The sequence below is a fragment of the Myotis brandtii genome, unplaced genomic scaffold (genome assembly GCF_000412655.1).
Source record: "Myotis brandtii unplaced genomic scaffold, ASM41265v1 scaffold276, whole genome shotgun sequence".
NCBI classification, from domain to species: Eukaryota; Metazoa; Chordata; class Mammalia; order Chiroptera; family Vespertilionidae; genus Myotis; species Myotis brandtii.
Genome location: NW_005360509.1, coordinates 2588813 through 2609543, shown reverse-complemented (window position 1 = coordinate 2609543; position 20731 = coordinate 2588813). Strand labels below are relative to the sequence as shown.

The 20731-nt window shown below is 41.4% G+C and overlaps 1 protein-coding gene across 3 annotated transcripts in view; it reads right to left on the bottom strand.

The window, feature by feature from the left end:
• The window catches only part of LPIN2 (lipin 2), an 88740-nt gene continuing 68009 nt past the window's right edge, over positions 1-20731 (bottom strand). For all 3 annotated transcript variants that reach the window (XM_005868743.2, XM_014541681.1, XM_014541682.1), the window contains 13 exons: positions 18872-18971; positions 14724-14911; positions 11838-11931; positions 10593-10662; positions 9739-9828; positions 8413-8495; positions 7048-7192; positions 6048-6196; positions 5197-5283; positions 4155-4307; positions 3434-3548; positions 2452-2555; positions 1-2145 (listed from right to left, as the gene is read on the bottom strand). In XM_005868743.2, the coding sequence (XP_005868805.1) occupies positions 2001-2145; positions 2452-2555; positions 3434-3548; positions 4155-4307; positions 5197-5283; positions 6048-6196; positions 7048-7192; positions 8413-8495; positions 9739-9828; positions 10593-10662; positions 11838-11931; positions 14724-14911; positions 18872-18971 (1523 nt within the window). In that variant the 3' untranslated portion in view covers positions 1-2000. The remainder of the gene's footprint in view (positions 2146-2451; positions 2556-3433; positions 3549-4154; positions 4308-5196; positions 5284-6047; positions 6197-7047; positions 7193-8412; positions 8496-9738; positions 9829-10592; positions 10663-11837; positions 11932-14723; positions 14912-18871; positions 18972-20731) is intronic.

The window sequence follows — 20731 nt, the reverse complement described above, 5'->3', positions numbered from 1 at the left end:
CTCACCTTCGTAAGGGTCTGTGTACAAACACACTCAAGGGCATCTCTCTTTCACAGAAAGAATACACGTCATTTGTACCAAATGGCAATGGGTTTTCAGCACAAACAATACTTTTACCACACTACAATAATAGCAATCATCTACTTTTCAGCAAGAGGGACTCCTTTAAATAAGGAAAAAGATATGTTAATTAGTGTATGTACCCACTGGATCAGTCTACAGCAAGGAAATGACAGTCTAGTGCTTACGGACACCCGGACAAAGGGATCAGCCGCCCTCAACACAGAACTGGGAGACCCGGGTTCCTACAGTGAACCTTCTAGATAGGCCCATGTGTCCAGAGAGAAAGAAACTGTCTAGTCAAAAGCTCTCTACAAAAGATATATATTAAGATACTTCATACTGCACATGTGCAGAGGCTCAGGTCAAGCACATAAAGTTCTTCTAAAGCAAATACAGTCGAGGACACACTGATGGCATCTATGAAATCAAGTAATGGCCACTCTACCAGGAATTTAATTCACTAACTGGGAAGAACTTCATAAAAACATAACCTAGTTTCCCTAACCTACTGTACATAAAGAAACTCATTAAACAATTAGACCCCGACCTATTGAAGGCGGGAAAGTTTGCGCTGGAGGAAGTGTGTGCTGTTTCCCCTCTGGGAACGTGCCTCTCCAGGTTCTGCCACTGAGAACCGCATTCAAGGGCCTTCGCCATTGTCTCTGCATCCAAACGCACTAGGAAAAATGGCTGAGCTACAGGAGGGACTTTCAACTCTCCAATCTGGAAAAATAACCACCCCCATTTCTCCATCTTTACATCAGCATTATTTTGGGTGGAGTAAACAAAAATAAGGAGAGCCCCCCAAAACAAGCACAGGGGGAAGCAGAGGTGGAAATGGAAACCATCCTGAGCGGGGTGGTGCCTGGACCTGCAGTTCTCACTCTGCTCTGGAACTCGGCTCACTGCTTTCTCACCAAGAGGGCTGTGTGGTCATTTTTGGTCCCCTGAAAGCTTCCTCTCCAACAGTTCTGTTGATTTTAGTACTGAGTTGATTGTCAACACCCAACCTGATTTCTCCAGGCCTCAGCTTACAGGACAGAAGCCTTCCCCGGTGCTGTCTGCTTGGACTCTGACCCGAACTCAGTACAACCAGGCTGAGAAACTGAGGGGCAGGCAGGTGGAGAGAAGGACCCTTCTCAGGAGCCATAGTAAGTGCACATCTGCATTTCCAAGGCCTCCCTGAAAACAGCTGTTCTTTGCTGCTTAACCAACACTCACTATTATTCCTATTCTTACAGACATAAAACATATCTTGCAAAACCGTTTCTTCTTGCTAGGTTCACATCATGGAGCAGTCACAGATGAGAAGGTGGCTTTTCCTCCCCAGGAGCCCATATCTGTGGGGTGGGATGAGTGGCCCCAGCAGCCGTCTTGTTTCAGTGTAGCAGGGAAGGAGGAACCCACAGAAGAAACGTGAGCAAGCGGTTTGAGCCAACATCATTCATGGGACCTGAAGCAGCTCGGTGGACCCAGAACCCCTTAATAAAGCCCTGGTTTTACAGAGAAACACTTTCAACTGCCCAGTGGAAATTATAACACTTTACTTTGTGCAATATTTTGGTCCACTCTAATTTAGCTTCTTTTTACTTCTTTTTAAATTATGCAATTAAAGGAGCACCCAGCACACAACCTGACACAGAGTGTGCATGAGAACCGACCAGTGACAGGAGCCTAGGTCTTCGACCTCAGGTCCGAGCTGCCCTCAATTCTGCTGAGGCACTGAGCTGTAACTCTGCCAAGCCCAGGAGGGTGAAGGAGAGGGCAGTTCCTGCTCCACAAGTTCTCCTTGTCCCTGCTGGTACCTAGCTGTCAACATAGGTCTTGCCCCACACCTGTGGCTGGGAGGGGATCCCAGTGTCCTCTGTCCAGCAGAAGTGCCGGTCACCTTCCCTAGCTGCAAGGCGGGAGACTTCGGACCTCCCAGAGGGGCTGCCTCAGGCCAGGTCGTCCAGGTCCACTTTGGGGATCGGGTCCCGCCAGTAGCAGAAGGAGCTGAACTCTGGGCATGGAAAGGCAGAATTCTGTTCCTTGTTGAGAAGTGGGAACACATGCTCCACGAGCTCACTCAGTCTGTGATACCTAGAAGGGATTGGAGAAGAAAAGCACAGACTCTTACTGTGAAGTTGATTTAAGAGCACAATACTATAGATTGTAAAGCTAGTTATTCAGATTCCTCATATGGGTAGGATCTGAGACAGGTCTCCATCCCTTCCCTGGGCACAAAGAGAATCAGCAATCCCATAAATAGAGGGGAAAATACCCAGGCAATGAGGAAAACCTTCAAAGGCAGTGGTGATTCTGACACTTTGAGCAAGGCCCGATCCTTAGTATCTGTCTGTCACCCTGGCTGCACAGCACGAGGCTGAGAAATGGGAACACACTTACGATGACTTGTTTCCTTTGGTCCTTTCTTGAATTAATTCACCCTTGGGGTTCACAGTGAATATTCTGCAGTCTGGAACTCCAACTTGTATGTAAGCATAAACGTCCTGGAGAAGAAAACATGAAGGAGGAGGATTATAGGGAGGAGAAATTAGGCATTGCTTCTCCAGTTCCTTGTGAGCCAGAACTGCACAAACAAAAGACCGTCTCTACGGAAAACAGGCAGAACTGGGCACCATGTAGCTTTGCCACTGAAACTGAGCTTTAGACAAATCCAAACAAAAAGTGGAGCCAAACCCAGAGAGTGCTGGGGGATTCAGGAAATGTGGGCGCCAAGGAGATGCCAGTGGCACCCTGAAGCAAGAGGAGCTCCACTGCCCACCAGAGGCCAGGAAGCAGCCCTTCTGCATGCCTGAGGGATCTGAAGGCCCCTCTAAGTGGAGCTTTGCCACTGAAACTGAGCTTTAGACAAATCCAAACAAAAAGTGGAGCCAAACCCAGAGAGTGCTGGGGGATTCAGGAAATGTGGGCGCCAAGGAGATGCCAGTGGCACCCTGAAGCAAGAGGAGCTCCACTGCCCACCAGAGGCCAGGAAGCAGCCCTTCTGCATGCCTGCGGGATCTGAAGGCCCCTCTAAGGCAGGTCAGGAAAGTGTCAATTAAGGATGAGCACTCATGCCATGGTTCTGGGGTGGATCTAAGGACACGGCTTAACCACCTGAGGAAATAGGAATTGAAGCCACAGAAACAAAGAGAAAGTGCCCTTCATCATATACCAAAATTCTGGGGCAGATCTCCACTTCCAGGATCTCCCCAATTACTCTAAGAATTTGGAATAGATAAAGTGAAAACCTATTTATCAGGATAGACATGCATTTTGCCTATAAAATTCATTTGAGAATTATGACATAGCTAACACCCTAAAAATACACTCCCCTCAATATTACCCACCACATCAGAATGTGCAGCCCAAAGGAGACACTTACATTTGGACGGTTTCCAAAGGCAGCATAAAAGGGCTGCTTAGATGGGGCAAACAGATTCTTGATATCATTTAGACACTCAATTTTGAATTTCTCTGGTTTCTTTTCTATCACTTCCCTAGGGGGGGAAAATTCAAATAAAGTCACCAAATTCAAAATGGTAGTATTCCCTGGTGTATGGTACTGAAAAATTTTAGAGTGCATGACCACGCATTTTAAAAATGTAACTGGTCTCTTTCCTTCTCTGCCAGTCAATCTGATAACTACGAATATTTGATGGGGTTTGGGGAAAGAGAAAATGGTCACTCCTAGAACTTAACTTTCCTTGACCATGCTTGATATAGACCAGGTGAGCTGTGACTTAGAATGCTATGGGGGAGACCTGGCTGGTGTGGCTCAGTGGTTGAGCACTGTCCCATGCACCAATAGGTCACTGGTTTGATTCCAGGTCAGGGCACATACCCAGGTTTTGGGTTTAATTCCAGGGAGGGTCACATACAGGAGGCAACCAATCAATGTTTCTCTCTCTCCCTCTCCCTTCCTCTTTCTCTAAAATCAATAAAAACATTTTTAAAAAGAATGCTATGGGGAAGCCAAAGAACTATGACAAGCTCTGAAACAGATACAATCCCTTTCTACAAGCCTGACACCCATCCTCACACAGTCCATTCAGGCCCCAGCACCCCCTCCCACACACTCAGAGGGGCTGCCTGCTGGGAGTTACCTGTGGAAGGCAGAGAACAAGCTGCTGGGGGACAGCATCAGAGGGCCCCGGGGCAAGATCGTGCCCTTGTCGTTGACCCAGTGCAGGTAGCCACGGGTCATGTCGGCCATGCCGATGGCACGAGCAGAGCAGTACAGAAACTTGTAGCCATTCCTGAAAGAGAATGTGTCTTATTTAGCCCATTGTGCTTTGGGTAAAGGCGGGAGAAAAAAAGAAGCACTTTTCTTGTAAAAGATCCAAATAGAGATCCTCCCATTTATTGTGAAAATCAAATTATTGAATTTAACAGAAAAACAGGATTATAAAGATTTCACCTTTCCATGGAAAACACCACGGGGGAAAATGAAGGTATATGCAACTAGGGATTATGCTAAGTTTACAAGTACTGATGTATATTCATCATATAGTCCAATGAAAGGCAGACTACAGAACAGACAAAAATCTTAGACTATCTTTAAATGATCTGCTATACAGGACAGACACAAAATATCTTATTTATAAAGACAATTTGCAGAAGGCAAGCCATTCTATAAGCCAAGGAACAAAATTATACCTTGGTGACTGACATAATTTTCATATTAGGGCATCCTCAACTAATGTTTAAGACACTAATTTTTCAAGTCAATTTAACTCATATGTATTAGGGTCCCATGAAGGCCATGGCACTGTTTGTTCTCTGCTGCACTGGCATAGAAGACCCCAGGAGTGAAATGATGCCCCCATGCATGTATGCATGACCTCCTCAAAGAAATACCCAATTTAAAAGTAGCCAAGTACCTAATAAAGCAAAACTGAAAATCAGCTTGTTACATTATAAGCTAAAAACCCAATTATAGCTATAAGTATAAATATAGATAGTGCCTAAAATTCATAGCATTGTGAGAATGAGATGATAGATGTTGGCTGCCACTTTCCTTTGTGTGAGTGGGAAAGAGTGGTCATAGCTGGATCATGAACACACGTGATTTCCATGTACGCTATTTTTCAAAAGTTCTTAAAGCAAAATTCTAGAGCACATTAGCAGGTGGGACAGGAGACCTACTCGTTGATGGCATGGTAGAGCTTTGCAATACCCTGATGAGTCCAGTCTTTACCCAGCTGTGGAAGAATCTGTCCCAAAGCATCAGACCTAAGAGGGTAAAAATAGGAAAAGGTATTGGGAATCAAGCATATAAAAGCCAAGTGTTTTCCTTTTTAGTTATATACCAGCTGCCAAAAAGCACTGGGTAGAGGGGCAAGACAACTGACAGGGCAATTTACAGTGAGGCAGTCTCCTGCAAATACACCACTGAGGAGCTTCTGAAAATAGAATCAGACATGACAGCCAGCTGTTCATTTTCAGAGATAATTTACAACTACACACCTTTTTCTCTTTCTTTTTTTTTTTTTAAATATATTTGATTTTTTTACAGAGAAGAAGGGAGAGGGATAGAGAGTTAGAAACATCGATGAGAGAGATCGATCAGCTGCCTCCTGCACGCCCCCCAGTGGGGATGTGCCCGCAACCAAGGTACATGCCCTTGACCGGAATCGAACCTAGGACCCTTGAGTCCGCAGGCCGACGCTCTATCCACTGAGCCAAACCGGTTCGGCCCTTTTTCTCTTTCTTAATCTCAATAGCTTCTCAGTTTTTTTAATGCCAAAATTTAGAAACGAAATAACTAAATATCTCCAAAAGTTATTTTCGACATTACGTTTGTATGGCTCCACCCATCCCCTCCATCCATGTGTGGACTGCACTCGGGATGTCTCAGTGTATATAGTTTAAAAAACCCTCCTGATGATGACCACGAGCTGGGTGCTTACTGAGGAAACCTGCCTCCCCACTCCAGCCCACTGCACACTGCCTGACCTGCGCCTCCTCCCCGCCACCCACCACGAGGCCCTGCTTACTTGGTTATTGTTCCATCTATATCGGAAATGATGATCTTGTCATTCCAGTTCCACAAGTAAATGGTCCCTGCACAGCGGCAGGTACCTTGATACTGGGTTGTAATACTGAACACGACATCATTTGGACCATCTTGGAGCTTCAGTTTTGCCTTTTATAAAAAGTAGAAGAATAAAGAAAACCGCAGAGGCAGAATTTTAAAAACTGATGGAATTACACACATCAAAAAGTCACATTTTCCAATAATTTGTAGTCACTGAGAGATTGCCTAAGATATAATGGTAAGTGAAAAGCAACCGAATCTCCAAAATGTATAAATATACATATATGTGTATGAATACATAAAAATGGGAAGGAATACATTAACAAGATAACTGAAAATTTTAAAAAATCAGCTGAAAACAGTTTGGCACAGAGTCTAAATGTTTACAAAACAGGATGGCTCACTCAATGAGCTGGGCCTAGGGAGCCACTGCCTGAACAGTGCTTGGGATTCCAAGAGACTTTTCTAATCCCCCAAACAAAGAAAACCTCTCCGCTCCTTCTCCATACCTAAGACTGGCGGCACAGCAAAACCATTTCACACTGAAAACAGGTGAAAGCAGGGAGTAAAAACAAATAGGAAAGGGGAAATTGTGTCTAAATAGGAAAACATAATTCTCTATTGTTGTGGCTCTTGAAACAGTGGGTGACCCTGTGATGAGAGAGCTGTTTAAGATTCATGAGGAAACAAGTTAAAAATACAGATTTCTCAGCTCACTCCCAGAAACTGAGGTAGCAGGGTCAGGGGTGGTGGAGGAAGCTACATCTCAGGTTCCCCAGGTGATCCTGGTGGTCCCTGGAGGTGGATATTTATGTGAGCATTTATACGTAAACATCTATACAAACACACAGTGTCGTGTGTGTGAGGCTCGTGATCAAATGGACAGAAGAGGAAGGAGGTCAACTTGAACAGTTACTAAGATAATCCAACCAAATCCACATGGATCACACACTACTCACGATCTGGTCCGAGGAGAGGCGGAGAGACTTCTTATATGAGGTTGTGCTGCTGTGGCTCGGGGGCTCCGTGGGGATGGGGTCCATTTTGACTGATTCTTGAAGCTCCTGTGACCCCTCGTCACTGGATGAGTCATCCTCTGCTGACCTATTCAACATCAACCCAGTTACTAAAGAGACAGCAGCTGTTTTATTGGTAAGAGCTTTTCATTTAGGATAAAAGAAGAAAGAGATCCTAAATCTATTCTAGAAATGGAAACAGTTTTTCCCTCTGCCACGCTCCCACATCCTGCTTCCATGCCTGCATATTCATTTCATGAAGTGATAAAGCCACCTTCCTCCTCCCCCTCATGATTGGCCAGAGGTTACTTTCTAGCTATGACTGGGTATTTTCTGCTGTGACCAGTGAATGCTACTTATAAAAGTAGATACGTATATTTCAAAAGGTACAAATAAAAGGAAATATACTTGCTTATGTTGATTTTAAAAACTAACAAGAAAGATTTCTAACATACTGTTTAACAGAAGGGGGTAAAGAGTAAGAGTATACTGTCACACAGACTACCGAACTAAAGAGTTAGGGAACAGAAGAAGAAAAGAAGCTGACTGGGGAAAGTACATCGATGGCAGAAAGAAGAATGGGGTATATGGTGGCACTTCCTCTAAAGGCAAGCCAATGTGAATGTCCAAAGGGGTGCTACTTCTTCCAAGAAATGAAAGAGAGCCACAATCTCTGAGATTCTCTTTTATATCTCCCTTTTGTGCTCGAAAGGAAACCAGGGAGCAGGGGCACCAGGGACAGCCCATCTTAGGACTCCTCAATATTCCCCCTTCCCAAAGGCCTATATTTATTTCAGAGGCATCGATTCCATGGCTCCCAGATGGAGGGGCAAGGTATTTGGGAAGCAGTGATGAGCTACTTACTTTCCTAACTGAATAATATAGTTTAAATTCTTGCTCAAGGATATGTTCACTGATTTTAGAGAGAGAAAAGGAGGAGAGGGAGGGAAATAGGGAGGGAGAGAGGGAGAGAAACATTGATGTGAGAGAGAAACATCAATTGGCTGCCTTCTGTACGCACCACAACCCGACTGGGATTTGAACCTGCCACCTTCTGGTGTACAGAACAACACTCCAACCAACTGACCTACCTAGCCAGGGCTTAAGCGAGTATTATTTTTAGAAAAGCAGAAGTTATCATCTGCTAGCCGAGTGGCACAAACAAGCCACTTATTCACCTATGTCCATAGGAGAAAGATGTTTCTAACTAAAAATGAAACAAAATCGCCCAAATCAACCTGAATGCAATAACCAAAGCAGGGGTGGCCCAAGTGCTGTGAGCCTGGAGGAAAGACAGGGTGTTCCCACCTGCTACTGGCCAGCTCCTTTGTGCTTGATGGCAGGTCACTGGTGGGTGGCATCTCGGATTTTCCTTCCTTGGCCTCTGGCAGCTAAAAAAGCAAGATAATAATGGTCAAGTGCAGCTTTTCTCTCTACCGACAAACAAAAATTCATCAGCAGTCCTTGCCAAGAATAAGCAAAACTACTTTCTGAATCTACAACTTGAAAATGCTCAAGAAAACACACTTTCTCTAGTTTGAGCCAAAGGACAGAAACCTGAGATAAAGGTTGTCCCAAAAATCACACAAGAAGTAATTTTGATAGAAAACACAGGTTTATAATTAAAAATTGTAAATTTTTTATTGTTTCATAAAGTATACAGTATAGGGTTATGTATGGAATAGCATATCGGGTAAATGGTCTCCACGGCTTTGCTGGCACATACGCACTCTTTTGTTGAAATTTTCCATGACCGTTTTGCATAAATGTGGCTGAATTTCGATGAGGCTCATTTTCATCTTGATGGCTTGGTTAATCGACAAAATTGTCGCATTTGGGGTTCAGAAAATCCACGAGTGATTGTTGAGAAACAAATGCATCCACAACGTGTCACTGTTTGGTGCGGATTTTGGGCTGGAGGCATCATCGGACCATTCTTCTTCGAAAATATGTGCCAGCAAAGCCGTGGAGGCCATTTACCCGATATGCTATTCCATACATAACCCTATACTGTATACTTTATGAATCAATAAAAAATTTACAATTTTTAATTATAAACCTGTGTTTTCTATCAAAATTACTTCTTGCGTGAATTTTGGGACGCCCTTTAGAAGTTACATGCTGCTCCACAAAAGCTGTCACTATAAAGCCAGAAGAAAAATTTTAAAAGAGCATCATTTCAAGTCACAAAATATAGCACAAGTGGTCCACAGCAGAGACACTGGGATTGCAGAACAGAAGTGACTGATGCCCCACTTCCTGTGTAGGAGGGCAACAAGCTCTTGCTCTAACTAGAAGTTATTGCAGCGAAGTGGAAAGAGCACAGGCATTAAAACTGATCTCAAGGTCAAACCCTAGCTCTGTCCCTTCCCAGTCAAGGAATTTCACCTCTTTGTGCCCACTTTCCTTACCTGTACACATGCGAACTCAAACATCTATACTCTTGGGCTATAGTAAAGGTCAGGGGTAACATATGTAAAGCACCTAGCATAGGACCTGCACATAGCAACAATGGTGACTATTACTGTAAATTTATATACCCTAAATGGGCTTTATTGTGCTTGACAGTGTTTTGAAAAAATCAAAGATTCACTTCTTTTCAGCTTATGGAAAGGATACTTCCAGGCTGGTTACCTGTTTGGTCATGCTTTCTCTCTTACGCCAAAACCACCAGCGACCAGATTTCTTTGGCATCTTATCTTTGACCCAGGACTCGACTGTGGCCTGGAAACAATCAACTTAGGTTAGTCTAGAAATCTGTTAGTCACAAAGCACCCAACTACTTTCTACCACTAGCCTGCAGGAAGTGCCTTATCATGAAGTCTGAGCAACTATCTCCACATCTCTGAAACTCCTCTAGAGTTTTTAACACCAGAAAGATGGACAGTGTCCTGTCTCATGGCAACCTGGCTTCATGGCAGTTATGTGATATGAGACCAAGTGGTTTCAGGCCACGTAGGAACAGCCCCCTCAGGGGCTGGCAGGTGCGCTGCTCTCAAGTCTCTACCCTTGGAAAATGTCGCTCTACTGAGCAATGAGGACCAATTAGGCCGATGATGTCTTCTTGCAGGACAGATTCAAAGCAACCCTCAAAAATTTATTAACCACAATTTGACCCAATCGCACTGATGTCATGCTTTTGGTGGCTACATCACCCTCTTCTTGCTGCTTCTTTCAATATTAATGAGAAGACCTTTTTTTCCCATTCATTCTATATTTAACAATTAGAAAAATCTCTGAACTTTTAAACACAATCAGGAAATGGTATAAATACCTAGTAAAAATGACAATGATGTGGCAGCCTAGGTAACTTCCTAGATTTTGGACATGAGATCATTTGAGTAGGCACACAGAACTCTTTGGATCTTTTATAATATTAAATAAAACTTTGAAAAGTACCCAGTTTAGAAATATGTACATATGGAATTTTCTAAGTACTATATGCTGTAGATACTTTTGAAAAGACAACAAACAGCAGACCAACTCACCTTAGGCAAACTCTTCTGGAATACTTGCAAGCTAAGGATCATTGGAGCGGCCAAAGCCCAGTTATAGTAACTGTAAGAAAGAAAAATTATGTAAAACCATTACACAGAATGAGGAGTGAGAGAGAAGGGGGTAAAGAGAGATAAAGAAAAGAGGCAGCCCTAGCCAGTTTGGCTCAGTGGATAGAGCGTCGGTCTGTGGACTGAAAGGTCCCGGGTTCGATTCCGGTCAAGGGCACATGCCTGGGTTGTGGGCTTGGTCCCCAGTAGGGGGCATGCAGGAGGCAGCCAGTCAATGATTCTCTCTCATCATTGATGTTTTCATCTCTCTCTCCCTCTCCCTTCCTCTCTGAAATCAATAAAAATATATTTAAAAAAAAAAAAAAAGAAAGAAAGGAGGCAAACCCAGATAGCATGGCTCAGTGTTGAGAGTTGACCTATGAAGCAGGAGATCACTGTTCCTCGATTCCCGGTCAGGCCATATGCCCAGGTTGTGGGCTGGATCCCCAGTAGGGGGCGTGCAGGAGGCAGCCTATCAATTATTCTCTCTCATCACTGATGTTTCTATCTCCTTCTTTCTTCCTATCTGAAATCAATAAAAATATTTTTTTTAAAAAAAAGAGGAGCGAGAAGTAACAAAATTCCTTATTCTTCTCAGTACAAAGATTGTCAGCTAAGTTTTTTGTCAGGTGAAATGTCTCTGAACAGAGAAGCAGTAATATCTACCAAAAATAACATTTTAATACTCCACTTAAACATGAAGCTGAAGTCCTGGCCGGTATTTCTCAGTGGTTAGAGCATCAGCATGTGCACCAAAGGGTCTTGGGTTTGATTCCCAGTCAAGGGCACTTACCTGCTTTGCAGGTTCAATCCCTGGCCCCAGTCAGGGCACATAAAGGTGGCAACCAATCAACATGTCTCTCTCACACTGATGTTAAGGTGGCAACCAATCAACATGTCTCTCTCACACTGATATTTTTCTTTCTTTCCCTTTCTCTCTCTCTCTCTCTCTGTCTCTCTCTCCCCCTGCCCCCCCTCCCTCCCTTCCACTTTCTCTAATAATCGAGGGGGGAAAATATGCTCAGGTGAGGATTAATCACCAGAAAAGAAGCTGAAGCTTCATTGCCCATTAGCTCATTTATATAAAATGACGTATTTTATACCAAGAAAGATGGTAATAGTTAAAAAGAGCACTTGGAAAACAACCTTGCGAAAGTATTTAACAATTACAAAAGCAAGACTATTTACCGGTTATATATCCGTATTACAAGGTTAGGATTGTCTATGAGTCCAGGGTTTTCTGCAAATTCATGATAAGTGATGATATGCTCCATGAATTTTTCTGCAATGTAAAATAACAATTAACTTGGTTAGAGATTATATAAATTCCCAAATGACATTATCATATCACTCTATGCACTGAAAAGATTATAGCATAAAGTATGTCCTTTTTAAAAAGGACTTTTTTATGTCAAAAGTTTTTCCCCAGAACAAGAAAGAACATTTCTATCCTCTCCCTCCTTCACCATGCCTCCCCCAGCTAAAAACAAACAAGCAAAAAAACAGGAGAAAGAGATATGCCAGAGACTTTTAGGAAAATAAGATTACAGATTTAGTGCTTGAATAATAATTTTTAGTTTACTTTGTAAATAGTAGCGGAAGAGATTTTAAAATTTCTTTTTAAGCTTAAATTTACTTTTAGACAGCATTCTTTTTGGCTAGTGCTTATTTGCATATGTATGCAAATTTTACTTTGGACCTTGTTAGAACCAATTGCTCATAAAATATTGGCTTCTCATATATAGCAAATTGTACAGCAAAGACAGTATCCCTTTTATATTACTCATATTAGGACTCATACCACCCTGCCAGGTCCTTTAACAAAAGGAAATACATATGCGAATCAGTTAATTGTTTCATTACAGCAGGCAAAACAAATTGTCAAGGAATGTCCCACTTATATGTTACATCTGCCTCAAAGGCCTAATACAGGAATTAATCCTGGAGAATTGATAAGGGAACATATCTGGCAAATGGATGTAACACATTATACTCCTTTTGGATGCCTCAGGGCATTGCATGTCTCTGTAGATACCCTTTCAAAGGTCCTATGGGCCACCGCATCTACAGGGGAAACGGCAAAACAGGTCATTTCATTAATCATTGCCTAACTACTTTTGCCGTCATAGGAATTCCAAAAATTAAAACTGACAATAAGCCTACATAAACTCATTTCCAGCAATTTTGTAAAAATTCAGCACATTACAGGAATACCACATAATTCCCAAGGACAGGCAATTAGAGAATGCCAATATCAGTGGCTAAAATTCCAACTTGAAAAACAAAAAGGGGGAATAGTGATGCTGGCGAAATCTCCTGTAGGTAGACTACATCAAGCCTTAATTACTTTAAAATTTTTTCACTTGTAACACTGATGACAAGACACCTATGGAATTACACTGGTGTCAAAATAAACCAAAGGAAAATGGTTTGGTTAGATGGAAAAATCCTGAGTCTAGTTTATGGAAAGGTTCCGACCCTTTATTAATTAACCTTTGGTCGAGAATATGCTTGTGTATTTCCAGAAAACTTCTCCAAGCCTGTGTGGATTCCTGCAAGAAACATCAAACTTCAACATGAATCTGCAGAGAAGAATTGACCCAACTGATGAGGACCTTGCACCTGGAGCCTCAACCTGTATCTGTGGCTGCAGACAGACGACTGCTCTGGCCCCAAATAGCAGAAGCCCCAAGCAAACTTATGGACTAATTCCTTAAATGCCTGACAACAATTTTAAAAGGACATGACAGAACTCAATCCTTTTCATTGGATCTTCCCACATGTGCCTTTTAGCATAACCACTATTGTCTCATTCTTGTTCTTATATATTTAATTCTAGTCTGCAGATGCGGAATGAAAAGTCTTAAAAGGACTCAAGCCCTGCAGAGGGCATACACCTTTCAAGCTTTATTAAGAAAACCAAAAGGGGGAAATGCCGGAGGTTAAAGCAAACAGTAGTTAGCATATAAATGCAAAAAGACCCCTTGGAAGGCCAATGGAAAAATCAGCATAATATTGCCCTGCTGTGGGCTCAATGGCTCAAGGCAATTTCCTAACCTGATCATCCTTATGCTGTTTACCAAACTTTACCTTTGATCTGCCTGTATGCATTGCTAAAGGGCAAATGTGTATTCAAGTAAATAAATAGTGGACCAGGCCAGAAGTCTGTGTGCCTCTTCAAGAAAGAAGGTCTCTACCCGATGCCTTCTAAATTCGTATTTCTTGTATAGCATTTTCATTTGTGCATCGGCCCCTCCTTCTGATCCTGAACCCCGCCGTGAAGGTCGTGGCACAGGGCAGCCCATGATCTCTCAACCTCTTAATGTGAAGTGAGAGCCTTTAAGGCTCACTTCCTCATCCAAGCCATTTATATGTAACCAGAGGCCTGGTGCATGAGATTCGTGCACTGGAGGGCGGGTGGTCTCTCAGCCTGGCCTGTGCCCTCTCGAAGTCTGGGAGCCCTCAGGGGATGTCTGACTGATGGCTTAGGCCTGCTCCCCACGGACATCCTTAGCACTGTTGTGGAGGTGGGAGAGGTTCCCACCACTGCCCCTGCACTCATCAGCCATGAGCCGGCTTCTTGCTGAGCGGTGCTCCCCCTGTGGGAGCATACTGACCACCAAGGGGCAGCTCCTGCATTGAGCGTCTGCCCCATGGTCAGTGTGCGTCATAGCGACTGGTTATTCCACTGTTCAGTTGATTTACATATTACCCTTTTATTATATAGGATGTCACCCCATATGAGGTACCTTAAGTGAGGGGCTAAAGGTCTTACAGTAAAAGGAGACACCTGTATAGGATAGTGAAGACCTGGGGGGTAGTTAGGGGCTGGGAGAATAGGGTAAAGGGGAGGGAGGGGGAATGGGAGATATCTGCAATACTATCAACAATAAAAAATACATTAAGAGAAAAAAAAAGGAGACACCTGTTACCTGCACAAGATGATTTAAAAATTTTAATACTCTGAAACAGCTTAATAGTAGATTTTTAATCAAGTGATGACCAGGCTTCTCTCTCAAGTGAAGACAGGGCATGACTGCCCAGTGTACCTTTAGAAATTTCTCCATTCTTTACCTTTAGAAATTTCTCCATTCTCACTGAGGCCCCCACAAAGGGAGAGGGTGACGTCGGGCAAGTCCATGGCAGAATCTGAGAGGCACTCAGTGCCACTATCGGCAGCCGCGCTTCCCACAGACTGTGGGGACTGGGAACCAGAGAGTGTGTCAGACTCAGGCCACTGCCTGGAGCCAGGGTCTGATTCACTGTGGGCAGGGAACAGGGAGAAAAAGATTTGCTTTATTACAGCTTCTTGTATTCCTAGCTTACTACATGATTCTCTGAGGGGATTTTAACAAATCCCCTTTAAAAAGCAACAGATTGAACTATAATCAGACAAAGCTTTTCTTAAGCAGTGTTTAGAGTTATGTCATAATATTAAAAATAATCTATTATTAGCACTAGTGAGGAATTAACTGAAAATACAGTAAATGTCACAAAAATCTATTGTGAATAACTATTAAGTTATTCACAATAACACAAACATTTCACCCACAACCTTTTTTATTTTAATTAAAGGAGTATAAAAGTTTTAAACATTCATGTATATTTCCATGATGAAAATGACAGGGCAATTAAGAAAAATCTGATGTTTGGAAACCTTTTGATCCTAATTTCCTAGAAAAAGCTGTGATAGTATATACATCCTGGAGGAAATTATTGTAATTCAAGACTGTATTATTTTTAAAAACAAGTCTCATCTAAATTCATCTTATTCCACAAAACAGAACAAAGAAGTTAAGCAAGAGAAAGTCTCAGGAGGCTAGACCCACCATGAAAAGAAATGCATTAAGAAATAAATTAAAAATAAACTGTCCTTACACTAGTGTGAGGGCCAGAAATAAATATAAGGTTATTTAATATTTTCATTTTTCTAGATGATAGGCACAGAAGCCAGATTTCAGGAGATGAAAAGGGAAACTGTAGTCAAGCATAAATTTGAGAGAAAAAGAATAAGGAAACGACACCTTAAGTTTCTTTATCATGAACATTTAATTGCTCTACACCCTTTGAATGGATGTTACATTTATTGTTCTAGAATTTTCAAATTATTTTATTTTATTCAGAAAGCCAATATATTTAATGTGTGTGATCAATATATACAGTCCAGTGTAGTTATAAGATCTTCAGAAAAGAACCTCAAATTTGAGCAGTAGATGGCAGCAGAATACAGATATGCCATAGCTAGAAAGCAGTTTCAAAAACTGTAGTTTTGCATCTGAACCAACAAAAGATTTAGGTTTTTGGATATGTTCTGTCTTAATAACAATGCACAATATCACAACACTGCAATTAACTTAGAATACTCTCTTCATTGGAAATGGTGAAAAAGCCAAAGCCAATGTAAGGCAGCAAAACCTACTGCTATGCTGGGGCTGAAGGGAAAGGCTGACCCCATGGGTAAAACACAAACAGAAGGTTGCTATGTATTCACAAACACCTGTTTCCTCTTTATCCTGGGCACACAGCTACATCCCATTATGGTGTGGCCATGTGACCAGATGAGTTGTTGATGTGGACAGAAGGGGTGGGCTGTGCCCTTCCCAAGCCTGGCCCCTATAAACTACCCCATGTGATCCTCTCTCCTTTTCCTACTGAGTCCCTAAGGGGCTGATGGAACCTGAAGATGGAAGGAGTTTGTGCTCCTGAATCCCTGGGTGCAAGGCCTCCCACCAAACACCAGCACTGGAATATAGTTGACCCTTGAACAACATGGGTTTGAACAGTACCAATACACTTTACATGGATCTTTTCAAGAGGTATTTTGTCAGTCTTCCATGTCCCTGGGTTTCACATCCATGTATTCAACCAACCATGGATTAAAATCAGTATTTTCTGGGGACGAGGAGGGCTGACGGTATGCACTATTTTATACCATTTTATATAAGGGACTTGAGCATCTGCAGATTTGGGTATCCAGGGTAGGTCTTGGAACCAATCCCTATGGAGGGATGACTGTAGTTAAGTTTTGGGGGAGTAAAAAATTATATGTGAATTTTATATGTTGGTACCCCTAACCCCCATATGGTTCAAGAGTCAACTATATTATCACCATGAGCAAGAAACAAACTTCTATCGTGGGAAGCCACTAGGGTCTTGCGTTTTATCAGAGTAGCTAGTGTCACTTTTAACCAATACAGGGAAGATGCCACCTGACTCAACATGTCACCAAATCCACAAGGGTGATGTGATTTAAAGTTTAATTATGAATACTGAATATTTAGTCAAGATAACAATAAACACAATCATAACAAAATATATGTTTATAAGCATTACAACAGTCTCCCTATCTTTAATTATGTATGAAATGTCTCAAGAAATAATTCGTTCATGAGGTAAGAAACTTACCTAGTGAATAATGGTAAAATTATAATCGAGCACAGTAGGGTTCTATTGCTTATTTCCCCATTTTTAAAAAAAAAATCTTTTTTATTGATTTTTTAGAGAGAGAGGAAGGGAGAGGGAGAGAAATATCGATTTGAGAGCAAAACATGGATTGGCTGCCTCCTGCACACCCCCTATCCAGGGATTAAGCCCACAACCCAGGCATGTGCCCTGACTGGGAATCAAACTGGCAACTTTCTGGTGCATGGGATGACACCCAACCAAATGAGCCACACTGGCCAGGGCACTTTCCCCATTTTTTAAAAGGGAAACTAAGAAATCTATCTTAGGAATCTTGATGTAAGTAAATGATTAAGGACTGAGAAATCTGAAAGAAAGTACTAATTCTAAGACAGCTTACATTTTAATTTTCTTATTGAAAAAAAAAATGGAGCATTTCAGTTCTCTCACCTTAAAAACCCAACTACTGCCCGGCCAGCATGGCTCAGTGGTTGAGCACTGACCTATGAACTAGGACAGTGATGGCGAACCTATGACACGCGTGTCAGAGGTGACACGCGAACTCATTTTTTTGGTTGATTTTTCCTTGTTAAATGGCATTTAAATATATAAAATAAATATCAAAAATGTAAGTCTTTGTTTTACTATGGTTGCAAATATAAAAAAATTTCTATATGTGACACGGCACCAGAGTTAAGTTAGGGTTTTTCCAAATGCTCACACGCCGAGCTAAAAAGGTTCGCCATCACTGAACTAGGAGATCACGATTCGATTCCCAGTCAGGGCACATGCCCAGGTTGCAGGCTCACTTCCCAGGTAGGGGGTGTGTAGGAGGCAGCCGAGCAATGATTCTCTCTCATCATTGCTGTTTCTATCTCTCTCTCGCTCTCCTTTTCTCTCTAAAACCAATAAAAATATATTAAAAAACCACAACTATTACTTCAAATGAAGTAAATATTTGAGACACATTTCGAGAGCTAGTAGGAAGGAGTTTAAGGACCTTCCAAAAGCATCTGCCAAAAATTTAAATAATCTTCATATTGATCCCATCTATTTTAAATAAAAATTTAAATGTTTTCCAATAATTTATTTAAAAGTGCTAAGTATGTGTGCCTACAGTTCAGAATATTCAAACTATCCTTTCCATGAGAAAATTTGTGTTTTCTTTGTAATCATAGAGTACATTGGAATGGAATTCACCTAAGAATGAAAATGAACTTCGGAAACAGTACAAGTATATTCTATCTGAAGTTTTAGAGTTATTTAAGGGGAAAATCATGAGGGAGCGAGAGGAAGAGAGACAGGAGGGGAGAGCTCTAGAGGATATGGGGTGCAGAGGCCAGCTGGAATGATGCCTCACCAGACTCAGGCTCGAATTCAGAAAAAGCATGGGAGCTCAGACTCAGTGAGGGAGTGAAGGCATTCTTTGTAAAAAGTTTTTCAATAAAGATATATCATCTTTAAAACATATAAGAAATGACAAATGCTAAAGAATTTTCTTAAGCATGCTGAGTTGCATTAATACTATAACAGTGCTAATGTGAAGTCAGACCCATTGTATATCCATATGTAGGATTAACTAGTGTACCTCTTCTTGTTACACTAAACATTTCTACATAAATAGCTGTTATTAGTTTCAAATCACTGCAGTCAAATCAACACACACACAATTTCAGAATCTTCTAAATCTGAAGCAATCCTCTAACTTAGCTAAAGGATATCATCATCATGCTCCTTTTTCTCAGATTAAATGTTTTACTCTAGAAATAGCTATACTATGTCAGAGCTGTTCACCCTTCAATATACAAGGAACACACTACCTTTTAGGGAAATAGAGAGCTGCAACTTCAGGTTCTAGAGCCTTTAAGTCATCTAGGTAAATATCGTCAGGTCCCTGGTGTTGGCTTCTCTTGTGGACACCTGTTTTTATAAGAAAAACATATCAGAGAAAGAAGTTAGTTATTCTTCATTTACAACTCTGCAAGAAAGCAAAGGTTTCCAAACAATAAAACCAATCATCATGATTTGAATTGGGCTTTATTTTTTAAAGTGTCAAATAACCTTTTCATTTGTGGTTCTCAACCACCCATGCCAATGGAAGTGAAATTCAGTGTTATACAGTTGCTCAATAAATATATGCTAATGTACTCATTCTTTCATTTGCTGACATGAGTAATCCTAGCCCCTAAAAATAATTTATATTTGACAATGAAGTTTATCAAGCACGACCAAGCTTGACAAAATCACTGGCATCAAGAAAGAAGCCATTATTCTAAAACCATGAAGGGAAGGTTGTTGGTGAATAGGGTATTCACTTAGTGCCAAAGTATTACCTTCTAATTGCAAAAGGACAAAAATCCTTTACAACAAATAAATTTGGCAGACAATGATCACCTTAAACAAGTGATCATATTTAGCATCACTAATAGTGAGACATTATGAGCTTCAATATGAAGTACCAAGTCATTCCATAAAGTAATCTTCAATTCAAAAATAAAAAATATGTAACCCAAATCTAATTAAGCCCACTATAATAGTCACCAGCCACATGTGGCTACTGAGAACTTGAACTGCCCTAGTCTGGTGTGAGGTATGTAAAATGTGTTCACTTGTTTTTTACTCTTTTGTGAGAAGACTTAAAATTATATATGCAATCCATATTACATTTCTATCGGACAGAGCTAACTTCCAGTTGAAGAAAATATGAGGATGTCATCTTGAAAAAACAACAGATTATCCAGAATGTAAGAAAGTATACCAGACAATTGACTGGGCTCTTCAAAAGGTCAATATCTTCAGTGTAGAGAAGGAAAAAAGTGTAGCAGTGTGTGTTTATGTATGAGGGAGTGTGTATGTGTGTGTGTGCGCGCGCGCGCGCATGTGTGCGTGTAGGGAGGGTATTCTAAGTTTAAAAATGCAACATATGAACTTTGATGAGATCTTGGTTTGGAAAAGAACGGTAAAAAGCTATTCTTGATATGTTTAGGAAAATATGAATATGGATTCCTCAACATGACAATTGTTTGTGTTAGTTAGATAAGGTTCTTATTCTTAAAAAGTGTATCTTCTTGGGATTGTGAACACACAATACAAATATACAGTTGATACATTATAGAATTGTACACCTGAAACCTATATAATTTCATCAACCAATGTCACTCCAATAAATTCAACTAAAAAAACCACGCAAAGTGTATCTTGGAGTATTTAAAGGTGAAATGACATAATATCTGCATCTTGTTTCCAAATGGTTTAAACCAATAAAAAACTTTGTGAGTGGAGAGACAAAGAGACAGAGACAGAGCAAGAGTGAAAGCATTCAAATATGCACAAAACTTTTCACAATAAAAGGTGGGGGGAGAGGAAGAAATGGGGTCAAATGAATGGTGGAATCACTTGGTGCCCCTAACTCTAGTCAGCTTCTACACTATGTGCTAGGAATAGGGGAATCAGTATTTCCTAAACTAAAACAAAGCATTCACCCTGACAACTGGATTTTCCCCCCTTAACATTTCTTAGAAGAGCACATGGTTAGGGGCTTTTGGTTTGAGAAGTGCTGATCTATGAAAGAGCAAGATGCCAAATTAAGCTGGATGATCACACTTGGCCACAAATACCCTTGACAGTCAAAGCCTTTTATTTTAAACTAGAGGCCCAGTGAACAAAAATTTGTGCACTGG